General features: G+C 34.3%; 2 protein-coding genes and 1 pseudogene across 2 annotated transcripts; 1 reads left to right on the top strand and 2 right to left on the bottom strand.

Annotated features, from left to right (window-relative positions):
* Window positions 1-4,245: 4,245 nt before the first annotated feature.
* Window positions 4,246-5,659, bottom strand: LOC109124825 (uncharacterized). The gene is made up of 4 exons (XM_010483796.3): window positions 5,288-5,659; window positions 4,952-5,188; window positions 4,647-4,850; window positions 4,246-4,520 (listed from the first exon to the last, which is right to left on the bottom strand). Exons 1-4 carry the CDS (start codon window positions 5,294-5,296, stop codon window positions 4,458-4,460), a joined length of 513 nt encoding a protein of 170 aa, XP_010482098.1. The 5' UTR covers window positions 5,297-5,659; the 3' UTR covers window positions 4,246-4,457.
* Window positions 5,660-10,126: 4,467 nt separating this feature from the next.
* Window positions 10,127-13,039, bottom strand: LOC147922778 (uncharacterized; annotated as a pseudogene).
* A 1,078-nt stretch (window positions 13,040-14,117) lies between these two features.
* Window positions 14,118-14,597, top strand: LOC104760827 (putative lipid-transfer protein DIR1). The gene has a single exon (XM_010483795.3). It carries the CDS (start codon window positions 14,179-14,181, stop codon window positions 14,488-14,490), a length of 312 nt encoding a protein of 103 aa, XP_010482097.1. The 5' UTR covers window positions 14,118-14,178; the 3' UTR covers window positions 14,491-14,597.
* Window positions 14,598-14,891: the final 294 nt, after the last annotated feature.

Below are 14,891 nucleotides of genomic sequence, written 5' to 3'. Positions count from 1 at the left end.
TAGCAATTCTGTTGTCAAGATCCCCTTTGAAGCGAAGATCGATTGAAAAAGGAGAAGTCATCAGCGGCGAGAGTTGGTTATGGTAGAGACGGATCCGTTTGTTAACGGGTTAGTCTAGGTTGTGGCTCGGTTCTGGTGGTTCTCTTGTGAATGGCGGTTTGAAGGAAATGAACGCTTGTCGTTTCCTGGTCTGGTATGGTATTTCTCTCGTTTCTCTCTTCTTTGGACTGCGTTTTTTCAACTAGGTTGTGTTGTTGGTGTTAGTGTGGCTTCAACCGATGGTCTCAGGTTGCAAAGAGATGTTTGTGGTTTGTGTCTTCTCTCAAAGTTGCCTTCTCTGTTGGTTGGTTCTCAATCCTTAGATCTTCTGCTCTATTAGGTCTCCTGGCTAGTCAGTGATTGTGCTCTTTGTTAGGTTTCGTTCTTTATGCTTGTCATTCGAATGGTATTTTGTTGCTAGCCATCTACTAGCTCACTTCGGCGGCTCTTTTGAGTTGTGGTTTTGGGTTCTAAGCATAGTAGTGGAGTCGTCTTTTAGCTGTTCTCTTGCGAGGAGGTCACCAGTTTTGATTCTGTAGATGGTTAAAGCTGGGTCGACGAGGGTCCGCGTGTAAGAGCTGTTAGTCCTCTTTAGCTTGTCTCAGGTCGAATCTCAAGGTTTCTTCTTTGTCCCTAGTTTGGCTCGCCTTCTCTAGACTGGTTTTGTGCGACTGGATAGTTGTGGCTTCTGTTTCTCTGATGTCGTTCGAGCTTGCTTTCGTTCCTGCCGGTGCTGATGATGGTTTGTCGACGGTGTGCTATCATGGTTTATAGCACTTCCGGTCTTATTGGTACTCTCCGGCGTTTACAGGTTCTATGGGAAAGCTTGTAAGTTTCTTTCTGATTCAGCTGGGCAGTTTTAGTTCTTTGGTTTTTGTATATTCCTTAGTGACCTGTTTCTTTTAGGTTGTTTAGTCTTTGTATCTTTGTTTCTGGAAGTTTGTAACTTGTCGGTTTATGTCTCTGGAAGTGTGTTACTTGCCAGCTTAAGCTTCCCTTGTTTTGGCTTGGTATTAGGTGATTTCTTTGTTTTCATCTTTTTGTATTCAAAAGATGTAATCTATTCAGTTATAATATAAAACCAGATGACAAAAAAAAAAAAAAAAGAGATATCAAAGGATATTTAAGTGATTTAGTATATTTGGGTTTCATAGAAAGCTATTTGTTGAAAAATAATTGGATGTCCCCTAGTACTTTTGTTTGTCCAAACTCCAAAATAACAATATAAATACGATACTACAGTTTTTTGTTTTCTTCTTTTGGTTATGATATTCACCTTTTTATTCAGATGTGTTTGAGAGGTAGGGTTGTGTTGTGGGTATTATTTGTTACGGTACGTTTAAATTCGGTACTCGTTTTGATTCAATATGATTAATTTGAATATTTGTGAATCAACGCAGATAGTAAAATAGGATTTAATATGCGTAGTATTCTCATACTGTATCAATAATTTTTTGTTTCATTCAATTTTAACTAAATCAGTTTGATTTGACATATTTAATTATAAGTAATGCTAAAAATAGTAAATAAAAATTTAGCTTGTACTGAAGTATTGGATAAATGATATTTTAAATTTATATTAATATTAATATCGATTCAAACTCATTTCACAATATAATCCGTCCTATAATATTTTAAAATTTTAGTATGTTTAAATATTTAATATTTTAAACTTTTTTTATAAAGTTTAGATATATAAATTATGCTTGAAAGTTCAACATTTACTATATACAGTAAATTAAACAATTCAACTAAATGACCTGACTTGAAGATCTCAATGAAAGCAAAAGAAAGTTTTATTTTTTCTTTATTTACCTTGGATTTTCTTACGGTGCTTCCCTCTCTAGTAGCCAAAATTTGTATGTTTTTTTTGGTTGAGTTTGTGAGCTCTCATTTATCTGTATGTTTTTGTTTGAACAATGGTTGTCGTTTTAGCATTTGTGAGCTCTCATTTAGAATTTTTGTGTTTGCCTCTCATTAGCCTTATCTATCATATCTCGCAAAGATAATTCTGATTTTAAGTCACAAAATCTTAGTTTGTTTAAAAAGAAAGCCACAAAAGATTATGCTATATAAGTTCTTCTCTATCTTGAAAAGCATAATATATTATCATCCCATGCTATATAAGTTTTTCTCTATCTTGAAAGCATAATTGTTTTTATCAAAATATTAATTTCATTTATATACACTTCTCAGTATAACAATAGGAACATATGAAGTAACCTACCAACAATTTTGAATATACAACTGTTTTGTCATCTGATTATTATAAAATGAAACTTGGAAGAATTACGTACTTTAGTCCATCAAATACAAGCAAAGGCACAAAATAAATAAACAAAACAACCTTAGCTTCTTGCTAAACCAAGTCATTTATAAAAACAGGGCCTATCCAGCTTCCAAGTTCCAAAACTTGACAATTTTTTTTTTTTTGTTGCCAAAACTTGACAATTTATTTCTTTTCAAAAACAGGGCCTATCCAGCTTTTATTTATTTTTTTTATTGCCAAAACTTGACAATTTATTTCTTTTAAAAAACAGGGTCTATCCTAATATTATTAGGGTGAATTAGGTGAGTGACCAAATAAAAAAAGGAACAAATAATATAACCATTAATTTGAAAAAATTAGATATTTAGGAGTAAGGGTAAAGTAAATTACCTTTTTGGGTTTTATAGTTTAGGGGTAAGGGTGGATGGGTGGCCGGGGATGATGGTGTACGGTGGTCCGGCGGTGGTTCGGCGGTGGTCCAATGGTGATCCGGCGGTGTTCTGGCGTGGTCCGGCGGTGTTCCGACAGGTGTTCTGACGATGGTCCGGCGAGGGTGGCCGGAGAGAGTAGCCGGAGTTGGTGATCGATGGAGGTAGTAGTCGCCGGAGGTGGTGGTGGTGACTGCCGGAAGTGGTTGTAAGAGGTGGGGAGTGTGGTTTTAGGGGGTGGGTTGGTGGTGGTAGGGGGTAGGGATGTTGGTAGTAGGGGTTGGGAATGGTGGTGGTGGCAAGAATAATATAGATTATATTATAGTTTATATAGTGTATATTACTTTTCATGTTAAAATAGTTAGTTGTTGAATTATAATTTTTTGTTGGTTATAGAGTTCAATTCCTCTTATTAAGTCCCACACACAGCTTAGAACTCAGCTAACTTTGAAAATTTTTGTCAAATCTACCATTAAGATTTCTGCGAGTTTCTTTCTGCTAAGACTATCTCCAATGGTTTCCCTTATTTTTTCCTCTATAATAGAAGATCTCTATAATAGATAAGAGTTTTGGTCCAATGGTTTTCTCTATTATTTCTTCTAAAAAGAATATTCCAAATAGATTTTTTATTTATTTTACAATTAACACTTTTTATTTATAAAAATTGCAAACTAACCTATTTTACTTAAAATTTGTAACACTTTCATAAAATTATTATTTTTATTTAAATTAAATTTGTAACACTTTCACAATATTTTAGCGATATTGGTGGATCCCAAAGTAATTTACCAGATTATTAAGTTATTTGTTTTTTTGTATTAAAATAATTATTATGGATTGAATGAAAAATAAATATTATAATTTATAGAAATTATTTTTTCCAAATGGTAAAATCTCAATATTTTAGACTAAATATTTATACTTAAATTTATATTATTAGTTTTTAAAAATACTTATTTTAATAAATTTGTATTATTAGTTCTTAAAATATTTATTTTATTTATTTTGGTCATAAATAAAAGAAGTTAAAAATTAAGAGAACTACTTTGCAAATAAAATAGTTCACCTCTATTTATAGAGAAGAACATAGAGTTTCCCTAAAAATAGGGAAAAAATAATAATCTCTATTATAGAGGTGAAAATAGAGATCTATTGGAACAAAACTACTTTATAATAGAGTTTACAAATGAAAATAAAGGATCATTCCATATACTCTAATATATATAAAAAAATATCAATTTAGGATCCGTTGTCTACATTCTCATAAACTCTTAGTATAGTCCACTCTTTTTCAATTCACAAAAAAAGGGAAAAAAAAAACAAAAACAAAAAAAAAGTAGGTGCCACAAGTCAAACTTTGTGTAGACGAAGCTAAGCTACTATTCAACATTCCCCTCCTCACAGCTTTTAACTCCTTTCCCATCCCTAATCTAAAACCAAATCCATCACTGATCAGTGATCACTAGTACCAACAATATAGTGCACATTTTAGAGGATGTGAGCCAAATATGCAAAACCAAGTCTCATATTTTTATAATCTAATTAACACAATATGGCTCAAAAGCTACATTGTTCTACTATCTTTTAGGATTCATCTCCTTCTTTTTTGCCTACGCATAATTAAATACATATATAATAATTTCACAAAGCATAGTCTTTTTGATAATATATAATAATAAAGTATTGTTTGTGACTCGAAATCTCTCACGCTTGTTCCTCCGTCAAAGCACCCGTGTTGGCAAAAAACACCTTGAAATGCACCCAAACCCACCTCCTCCTCTTTTCTGCAAATTTCAATTTTAACATTTTCCATAAAAAAATCAAACCTTATAATAATAAAAAATAGTCATAGAAACATATCAATAAAAGATTAAACTAACTAATTAACAAATTAATTAGGTTTTGAATACCCTTTTGGATTTGACTGAGAGAGGTTGTGGGGAGACTTTGTACAAGTCTTCATCCACAGGCTTAGGTGCCTTCATCCTCCGCTTCACCACCGGTGTTGGACAGCTCGTCGGCGCGTTTAACTCACGCGCATCCGTCTCGTAGTTGTGTTGTTCCTTGGAGACATTTCTTTTCTTCTCCGTCCCCGGTTCTTGCCCCACCTTAGCCTAAAAAATAAACATTTTCCGGGAACATAAGACTAAATCAAGAAAACTCACGGGCGACAAGTGTTGAATCGGGAAACATGAGTCAAGAATCAAGAACGTACCCGGCGACGAGGGAGGAGGATAACAGCGGGAGCAGCCACAAGGTGGTGGTTGTCGTAGAGGTCACCAGCGAGGTAAAGATCACGGTCTTGATGAGGGTAAGGAGCGTAGTGAAGAAAAGCTGGCTGTTGAGTTGTCGCAGTCTCGAAGCACTGAGTGAAAGGCACGGCATCGTTCCAGTCCCAGCTTCCAAAAGCCGGCACGTGCCCTCTCCTGCAGTACTCTCCTCCTCCGTATTCCTGATTGAATCAACCCAAAAGAACACAAAAAGTTAAAAACTTTGTAAAACCCACAAGAAGATGAAGAAGAAAGAAAGAGGAAGGAGCTTATTAGCTTACGTAGTCCATTGTAGTACTAGTGAAGTAGTGATGAATGGGTTTGATTGATGATGATGTTTGGATCTCTGCTTGCTTTAAGTAATCTAAATAGAGAATGAGAGAGAAGAGAGAGAGAGAGTATGTTAAGTAAATGACCAGATGGGTATTTTACATTACTCAACACTGAGGTTGCCTTAAAGTCTACTTGTAGGGGAGTGTTAAAGAGAGAGAGAGAGAGATGGGGGACTCTGTGTGGTCTCTCTGAGCAGAGGTGAGTGTTGTTTTTAAAAAATCTTGTAGGGTAAGTGAATAAGTGAAAACTAATAATGAAAAATAGAGTCGGGTTTAGCCACTCTTCTTCAACTACTTTTTTTTTTTTTTTTTTACTTTTCTAACAAAATAATACTCTTCTCTTTCAAAATATAAAATAATGTTTTAGCCAAAACACCCATAATAAACTAATAATGTTTTAATCAATCAAAAATAAAACTGCATAAAATAAATAATAAGAAAATACAAAAGTAGTCTAAAAGTTGCCTCAAAAAATGAAACATCCTATATTATGAGACGAGAGAGTACTATTGTTTTTTTAAATATAATTTCTTTTTATACAGTGTTGTGTACTACTGTCTTTACTTTTAATGTTAGAGGATTTTTATCCATTTTTATAAAAAACAATTGGTGGCTTTAGACTTTGTTTTTACATGAGATAACTTTTTTCTTTATAAAATTTTACAAAACATTTATTTTTCCATGGTTAACAAAACAAAAAAGACTTAAAACGTAACGTAACTTTCACTAACACTATTAAATTGACCAAGTTTTATGGATTCTAAAGCTGACTTACTCGTTCCATTTATTGCTATCTTGTGAGTTGGGTAAGAAAAATACTAGTAGATTGTTTTTGTGTTGTGTGGATTAGATATAACATTCATTAATTGTCATTTCTCAGAATATCCAATTTGAAAAATGGAATTTTATTGTTTAGAAAAAGTGAAAAAAAAAAAATTGAAGAGACAAAAGAGTTAAGAAAAGGAGCTTTAGGAAGGAAGGGGCCACATGCAACATTACCTCTGTTATGAAACTTTGTGCTCTGTGCAGTGTGCAACCAACAACAATACAATAACATTGCCACGACTCCAAGCAATCCCATACTCTCTATTTTTTATCTTTTGTCAATTTTCTCTTACTTTTTCCCCTTATTCAATTCCATCTTTTTACAGTTCATAATAATAAGTCTCGAATTTTTTTAAAATTTTTTGTTCTTTTATAAGTAATTGACAGAGGACAGGTGAGGTTAGGTCAAAATTACTGATACTGTTCTTCATAGCAGGATAATAAATTGGAACTGCTCATTGCAGCCTTTGAAATTGAGAAAACAGTTAAAAAAAACATTTCAACGGAATGGCTTTTCATTGATGTAATAACTGCTTAGGGCAGTTAACACTAGAGAAACTATTATATTGTATAAATTCTTGAAATAAATGATAGAATTATTTTAATACAATTTCATAAACCATTTTTTGTTAAATTATAGTATTATACAGTATATAATTAAGTTGAATTATAACTAACACGATATTTTTAATGAAGTTTTAAATAAAAACAATACATTATTTTAGCCACAACTTAAACATTGCTATTATGTTGCACAAAAAAAAAAGAAAATAGTCTTTTATTTCCCATATACACTATTGAATTTTTACTATTCCTTATTGAACACCATCAAACACATGATCACTAATGACTAATTTTACATTTTTTTTTGTTGAATTAGAAAATATATTGGTAAATAGAATACATTAGCATTCTATTCAATGGATTATATATATAATAGAATGATGTGTTATTACTTACTACTCCAAATGATGTGTTATAGAATGATATATATAATAGAATGATGTGTTATTACTTATATATCATATCGTATATACAAAAATTTTACCAAATGATATAACAGTAAACACTATGAAAAGATGATTGTAGTGCGTAGAAACTAAAATCTCTTTAGTAATTTTAAGGCAGTTTAAAAAGTGTTAATAATGTTTATTTACAAACTATAAACGAATTTTCAGTAACCTTTAAGCTTTAAACTACATAAATAATGAAACACTTTCGGCAGTTTGTAGAAATATTTTGCAAAATAAAATGAATGAAAATTTAAGAAAAAGAAACAAAAATAAACTAAATGGATGTCATGCTTCTGAAAGATCCATAAATTAAATGGGATCCATAAATTAAGGCTGTTGTTTTATAATGTTGCTTTGGCCTACTCTTTACTCTCTACTACTACTACGTACGTACTATTAACGTTTGACATTTCTATCATTAGTCTTTTCTATGTTTTCTATCATTAATCCACCGGCTTTGTCTTCTTTTGCAGTTAATTTGACGAAATGTTACTTTTTCTGATTTTAACTTTAATTCTGATGTTTTTGTTATGTAATGCTTTTACTTTTTAGTATGAAACTCCTCATTAGTCATTAGTTTAGTCGATGTGATTTAAACTGAACAGAGATTGGATTCAGATATATGAACTCCAATTATCAACCAAGAATTTTGGAAATCGAGATTCTTCAGTAGCTCTTCAACTCTGGTTTAGAATTTCTGAACTTCTGATTCACTATAAACCATGCTTTATGTGTTATTACTTATTATGAATGTTGTTTTAATACTTTTTACAAATCCAATATTTACAATATAAATGTTAGGTCAACTAAATATCTTTCTCTTAATATCAAATTGTATTTACATGAAGAATTAAATATGCTGCATTTGAATTTTAAAATAAAAATTGTAAAACAAAAGAGAATAATTGAGAAACATTTATTAGAAGAAAACAAAATATTTATTAAAACTAAATTACTCTTCAGTCTTCCTACTTTCTTAGGTTTCGTGAACATGCTCTAACTACACATTTACTCCTCCTTGTGACCTTGGAATATTAGCTACGTCATTTGCGTATCTTGTGTCAAAATATTATTTATTCCTTGGGACCTTTGGATACAGTTATTCTAGTTTGTAATAAAACTTTTTTGTAGCTTCTCTGATTTGTTCATGGGGCAATTTATATCGTGCTTCTGCAACGTCTCGCAGCTCCGTTTGTCAAAAAGCATTCATCCGATCCTGATTCTTATTGTAACATCGAGAAGCATTTAATTACATGAGCTAGCAAGATACATTTTCCACTGTTTGCACCCAAAAAAAAAAAACAAGATACATTCTCTAGTAGGAGCAATTCCACATGACCATAGTCCATAGCGTTAGGTTCGAGAGACGAGAGGTCACAAGTTATATATAGGTCTGGTCAAACACACAATCCTATTGTGCTTCTCTATGCAACCTAAAAACTACTCTATCAAACTAATCCTATAAACGAACAAATTATTCGGAATATAAAATCTAACAACGAAAGATTTAACAGAATATGCAATATTTAGAATCATCACATAGTTAGGGTTCACACTTCACAGATTAATGTCAATCTTAACCTTTTTTTTTTCTTTATGATCAAGTTCAATCTTAGCCTAAAAACATAAGAAAAATACTTACGTATCAAAATACTCTTCATAATTCGGTAAACATGAAACTTTTTGGTCATTTGTTTGAGTCTTTTTAACCTTCGGTTGCATAGAAGAAGTGATTTACTTTAATTCTTTTCATGACGGTAACAAAAGAAAAGGGAAAAATGTCATAAAAAGCCTCAACTTATCATTTTCGTTGAATCAAAGCCTCAATTTTATATATGGTGAATTTAATATCGAACTTTTTGTTGACTTACCTTTTAAATCTCAAATTTTTGTTGACTAGGCCGATTTGAGCACAACGTTAAGTCACTAAACGGACAGATCAAACGCGGTTAAATTTCTGTCAATACATCTGTTAGCTGTTAAACGAGTCGTTTTAATCAAAACGAAAAACCCCCAAATCGTAAATCAATTCTCTATTTCTCAGAACCCTAAAAATTGAAAAACCCCAAATTTCTCTCTATTTCTTCTCGATTGGTCTCTATTTCTTTTCGATACCTCTTTATTCTTCTCACTTTCATCAGATTTTGATTTATTCTTCCAATTACTATAAGTTCTAGCTCGGAGACGTCGGTGATAATCGATGATCGTGGATTGCCCTCAAAGTGTGTATGTGGTGAAAGGGTTTTAAATTTACATCAAAAAATCAAGATAATCCTGGGCGACCATTCTTCCGTTGCATCAGCAAACGAGATTCAAGCTCATGGACAAGCAAGAGAGATGTAAGCTCAAACTCGTGGTTCTTTTTTTGATGTTGTTTATGTGTGTTATGGTAATGGTAATGTTGTTTGTTTATGCATTAGGATCACTTATTTAAGTGGGTGGAGGATGCTATCTATGAGGAAGTTGAAGATGCATTACCAAAACTAGGAATCATGGCAAACGAGATTGTTAAAGCCAAAGCTGAGATAAATGAGCTCAATGTTGCTATGCAAGAGTTGAAGGAAGATGCAATGCAAAGGAAAAGAGACATATGCAAGCTTAAACTGTTGTGGAAAATGTGTTTTCTGTGGCTTTGTGTAGTAACAATTTTCATTGTTTACCTTATGGTTGGTAATATAAAACAACCCAAGTTTGTTCTCGGTTATTAGTGTTGTTTACTTGTATGTTGGTTTGTATGTTTCGTAATGAAATCAATTTGTTTCCTTTGAAAGAGTTAGAGATGGTTCATTCATAATAAAAGACATAGTTATGGTTCATTCATAATAAAAGAGTTAATAAACAACAAAAGAGACATCATTCATGGTTTGATAACAAAAAAGACACAACTCATTGTCTAAAAACCGCAAAATAAGTAAGTTGCTGGTCATAAAACACACCAAAACATTCCATCCTAACTTGAGCATTGAAACCATGATGTCCAGCCTCCTGATGCTTGTTGCCTCTGTGGTGCTTGTTGTTCCCATTGCCGTCCTTGAGAGGGTTGTGATCCTTGTTGAGGTTCCCACTGTGTTGTTTGCGGTTGTGATCCTTGAGAGGGTTGTTCTCCTTGTTGAGGTTCCCATTGTGTTGCTTGTAGTTGTGATTCTCCTTCTGACTGTGCTTGTCCTTGTCCTAACAAGGCATTCCTTGGTTCCTAGTTCAAGAGATAAGAGATAAGAGATGATATTGATTATGACCTTACTTGTTGTGTTAACAATAATAAAACGAGAATTTTGTAAATATAACAAACATGGTTCTTCCTTGGTCGACCTCTTGGGCTTTTAGGTTGATCTGCAACACTCGGGTTTGTACAAGATATCCTATTGTGACCTTCTTGTTTGCAGTTTGTACATGTCATGACTCTACCTTGTCGTGATAATCTGGTGGTGCTTGAAGAGGCAGTTTCAAATCTTCCCTTCCTCCTAGCATGGTTAGGAGGTCTACCACGATTGCCTTTTCTCCATGGTTGTGGCAAAACTCCTAATCTATTCATCCTAGGCCACTCCGTCTGACCTTGAACATGTGCAATACCATCTTCATAAGTTTGCTGCCACATTTTTGTTGTGTACCAGTCGCTGACATAATCTTCAACCTTCTATTTTTTTGCTATGATAACAAAAGCAGCATGGCCGCATGGGATTCCAGTCATCTGCCACTTAATGCATCCACATGTTTGATCATTCATATCTACACTATAAGTATCATCATGTAACTCTACCTCGTGTCTATCATTCCTAGCCATGCTTCTTATGCAAAACTGTGACCCTTCTATCATTTCTTCTATCTCCGAATGTGCCCTCTTCGTGAATCTTGTCTGTAATCTGCCAGCTATAATATGCCTCTTCTGATTTCTCACCATACACTGTCTCCTAATATCCTCAAGCATTTCTAGTAAAGGCTTCCTCCTAGCTTGGCGTATGGTTCTATTAAATGATTCACTCAGGTTGTTCAAGTTATCATTGCAACATGTACCTACTCTGAAAAAAGCTCTAGACCATGTCTCTGGCTTAGTCTTTAATAGGGAAGCAAAAGCACCTGGATTATATCTCTACAATGCTGCCATATTCACATTATATTTTCCAATAGTGTAGCTGCGAGCAATCTTCCAAAACAGACGTTGTAGTTTCATATCATTACTATCCCTCTTCCAATTCTCCATAATATGCTTAGCACACTGACGATGTTCAGCTTGAGCGAGAATGTTATGGATAGCTTTCACAAGACCCTGCAAAATAAATAAGCTTAGATAAAATTCTCCATAATATATGAACACAAAAAACATATCAAGCAGAAATATACTTACCGATTGCTTGTCAGATATTATAGCAATTTTGCTTCCATCCTCAATACTCAAACTAGAAGAGAGCAACCTTATAAACCAGTCCCAATTGTTATCATTCTCAATCTCAACCACTGCCCAAGCAACTGGTACTATCCTATTGTCTCCATCTCTTCCAACTGCAGCTAATGGATGCCCCTTTCTATCCCATTTCAAGAAAGCACCATCTATTCCTAATATGGGTCTACATGTTTGCTTCCATGCATCTTTTTGTGTTTTAAAACACACAAATAAACGATAAAACCGTTGCATGCTTCCTATTGTTGGCCCTGGAATAGTCTCAATCTCAAAGATTGATCCTTCATTTGATCGAAGAATTTCAGCTTGATAGTCCCAAATCCGTGAAAAGTGTTCTTGATGACCAGCACTCGCTTCTCGCCTAAGTCTTGATTTTGCCTATGATCATTGTTCTTCAATAACCTCTAGATTGTATTCTCTCTTAATCTCTGCCTTCATCTCCTGTTTGGTAATCTTTGGATTCTTTCTTAATCTCTCTGAAAATAATCAAGCTATTATTCCTCGCTTCAACATGTGATTGTAACCTGACCTCACACATCTATGCGGACCCTCGTACCGATTAATCTGCATCTTGTGTTTCTTCTTATTGTAAGCACAATAACATCTCCATAGACACTTACCTTTCTCATCAACATAAGTACATTTTGCCCCAATCCTCATAGCTTGAGATCTATACAACTTAATGTCATATCTAGTTTTAAGAGAGTACCTCAAAACAGCAAGCTTGATATCATTTGGAGAACTGAACATTTTCCCCACATGCAGCAGCTCTTCAGGATCTTCAGGTTCAACATGATTATCGCCTTCAACATTATCTTCCTCTTCACTATCTGATAGACGATCTGGTATCTTCTCCTCTTCCCAAATATCATCTCCACTATCTGCATCAGTCAAGTCTTCCTCATCTCTCGCATCCTCTCCAAACTGATTTGCCATGTCTTCACAAAAAACTTCTTCTAAACCAACACAGTTTCTATCTACCTCGCTTGTAGCTTCATACCCAATACCATCCCAATCTTCGTCGCCTACAACATCACAGTCATCTTCACTAAAGTTCTCACGGTTTTTATCACTAGCGGCATCACCAGCGAAGACTACAAGAGCATTCCCTACACCATGAGTCGATTCGGGAGCAGCCAAGCCGGGAGCAGTCGATTCGGGATCAGCCAAGTCGGGAGCAGTGGATCGACTTCATCAGATGTCGATTCGACATCAACCCTCTTTTGTTTAGGACGACGCGTTGGGAGCTTCTTTTCTTCCCCATTACTTAACAATTTAGAAGAACAGATGAAATCGAAGAATTGAAGAAGAAGAGGAGAGGAATCGAAGAATAGAGAGAAATTTGGGGGTTTTCAATTTTTAGGGTTATGAGAAATAGAGAATTGATTTACGATTTGGGGGTTTTCGTTTTGATTAAAACGATTCGTTTAACAGCTAACGGTGGTATTGACAGAAACTTAACCGCATTTGATTTGTCCGTTTAGTGACTTAACGTTGTGCTCAAATCGGCCGAGTCAACAAAAGTTTGAGATTTAAAAGATAAGTCAACAAAAAGTTCGATATTAAATTTACCATATACAAAGTTGAGATTTTGATTCAACGAAAATGATAAGTTAATGCTTTTTATGACATTTTTTCCCAAAAGAAAATGATTGTAAATTAGGTAAAACAGTGATCGCCGCTATACATTTTGTAAGGTTTAGGTAAAACAGTGATGGTCGCCGGTAAAACAGGTAATTGCATTTGAAATCTAATAATGCTCTTGTGTATCAACAACAACACACCACCAAATTTAAGTAAAAATATGAGATGGAGATTAAATAAACGTCTTTACAATGATTACGACTAATAGAACTGAAAACCTCAATTAAAAGAAAATGTAAACTAATTTAAAAATGGAAGAGTAAAGGAAATTGAGAATCTAGAAATTTGGATTTTCTCAACGCTTCTCTCAGAGTCACAGAGAATGAAGGGAAAAGGCTAAGTGGTAAGAAGACAAAGGTCAAAAGTCTATTTTGCTCTACTTTTACAATTTTCCCTTTAACATTTGTGGTCAAAGTCTGAAATGTGCAGTAAACGTTTATTTTAGAAGTCTCGAGTCGATAGGTACAAGAACCAACGACAGAGCTAACGAGATACATACTCTTTTTGCTTCCATTTATATACTAACTGATGCTCTCATTTGTTTTGTGGTTAAAGTAGCTAATTGTTGGTTGTTGACAGAGAAAGATAACATAACTCTTACTTGGGCTCAAATCGGCCCAATAGTTTAAAGATGGTTTTTAATGTAATTTTGTTTTTCTATATGTAAGAGAATTTTAGAAGTATACAATGCGCCAGTTGACAATATATATTAGTTTCCATTTGTAGTACAAGATTTGTGGGCTGGACTGTGTAATTGGATAATTGAATAGAAGTGCTATGATTCTATGACAAATACCATATCCCAAAAGTGAAGTACAAAAAAACACAACCCGTGACTAATGGAATAATTCATTCTGGTTCACGGGTTACTCTTACACATATTATATAAGAAGATACACCTTCTCATCAACATTCACTTCAACACCACAACCACAACAAACAAAAAGAGGAAGATAAAAAAAATGGCGAGCAAGAAGGCAGCTACGGCTATAATTGTGATGATGGTGATGATAATGGCTATGCTAGTCGATAGGTCAGTAGCGATTGACCTCTGTGGCATGACCCAGGATGAGTTGAATGAGTGCAAACCAGCGGTGACCAAGGGGAATCCAACAAGCCCATCACAGCTTTGCTGTACGGCTCTGCAACATGCCGACTTCGCGTGTCTTTGTGGATACAAGAACTCTCCATGGCTCGGTTCTTTCGGTGTAGATCCCGAACTTGCTTCTGGTCTCCCCAAAGAGTGTGGCATACCCAACGCCCCAACTTGTTAAAAGTATAAGCTTTGTGTGTGTCACTGACTCAGTGTGCGTGTGTGTCTTTTCATATTCTAATATGAGATGTTGTTTTTTCTTTTTTATATAAATCGTACTTTCTGCCACATGGCGTATATGGGTAAACACCAAAAAGTAGTCAAAAGATTATAGAAGGACCAATTGAAAACTTCACAAGGCCCAAACAGCACACGTAAGGGCAATTTCGAAAACGGAACCAATAAGCACAGACCCAGAGGCCTATGGTTTCTCTACCTCCGACACAGTATTCAACACTCTGACACAATAATACAACAAACTTAAAAAAAACGTATACTCGACACAAATTATTCCAATATTCTTCTTAATTCCTTCTTATCAACCCACTAATCTAATACTAGACGGTTCTATCCTAAGATAAA

Source organism: Camelina sativa, chromosome 18 (assembly GCF_030686135.1).
Source record: "Camelina sativa cultivar CO46 ecotype springtype chromosome 18, ASM3068613v1".
Lineage (NCBI taxonomy): Eukaryota > Viridiplantae > Streptophyta > Magnoliopsida > Brassicales > Brassicaceae > Camelina > Camelina sativa.
The sequence above is the reverse complement of the archived record's forward strand: the minus strand, read 5'-3'. Positions and strand labels throughout refer to the sequence as shown.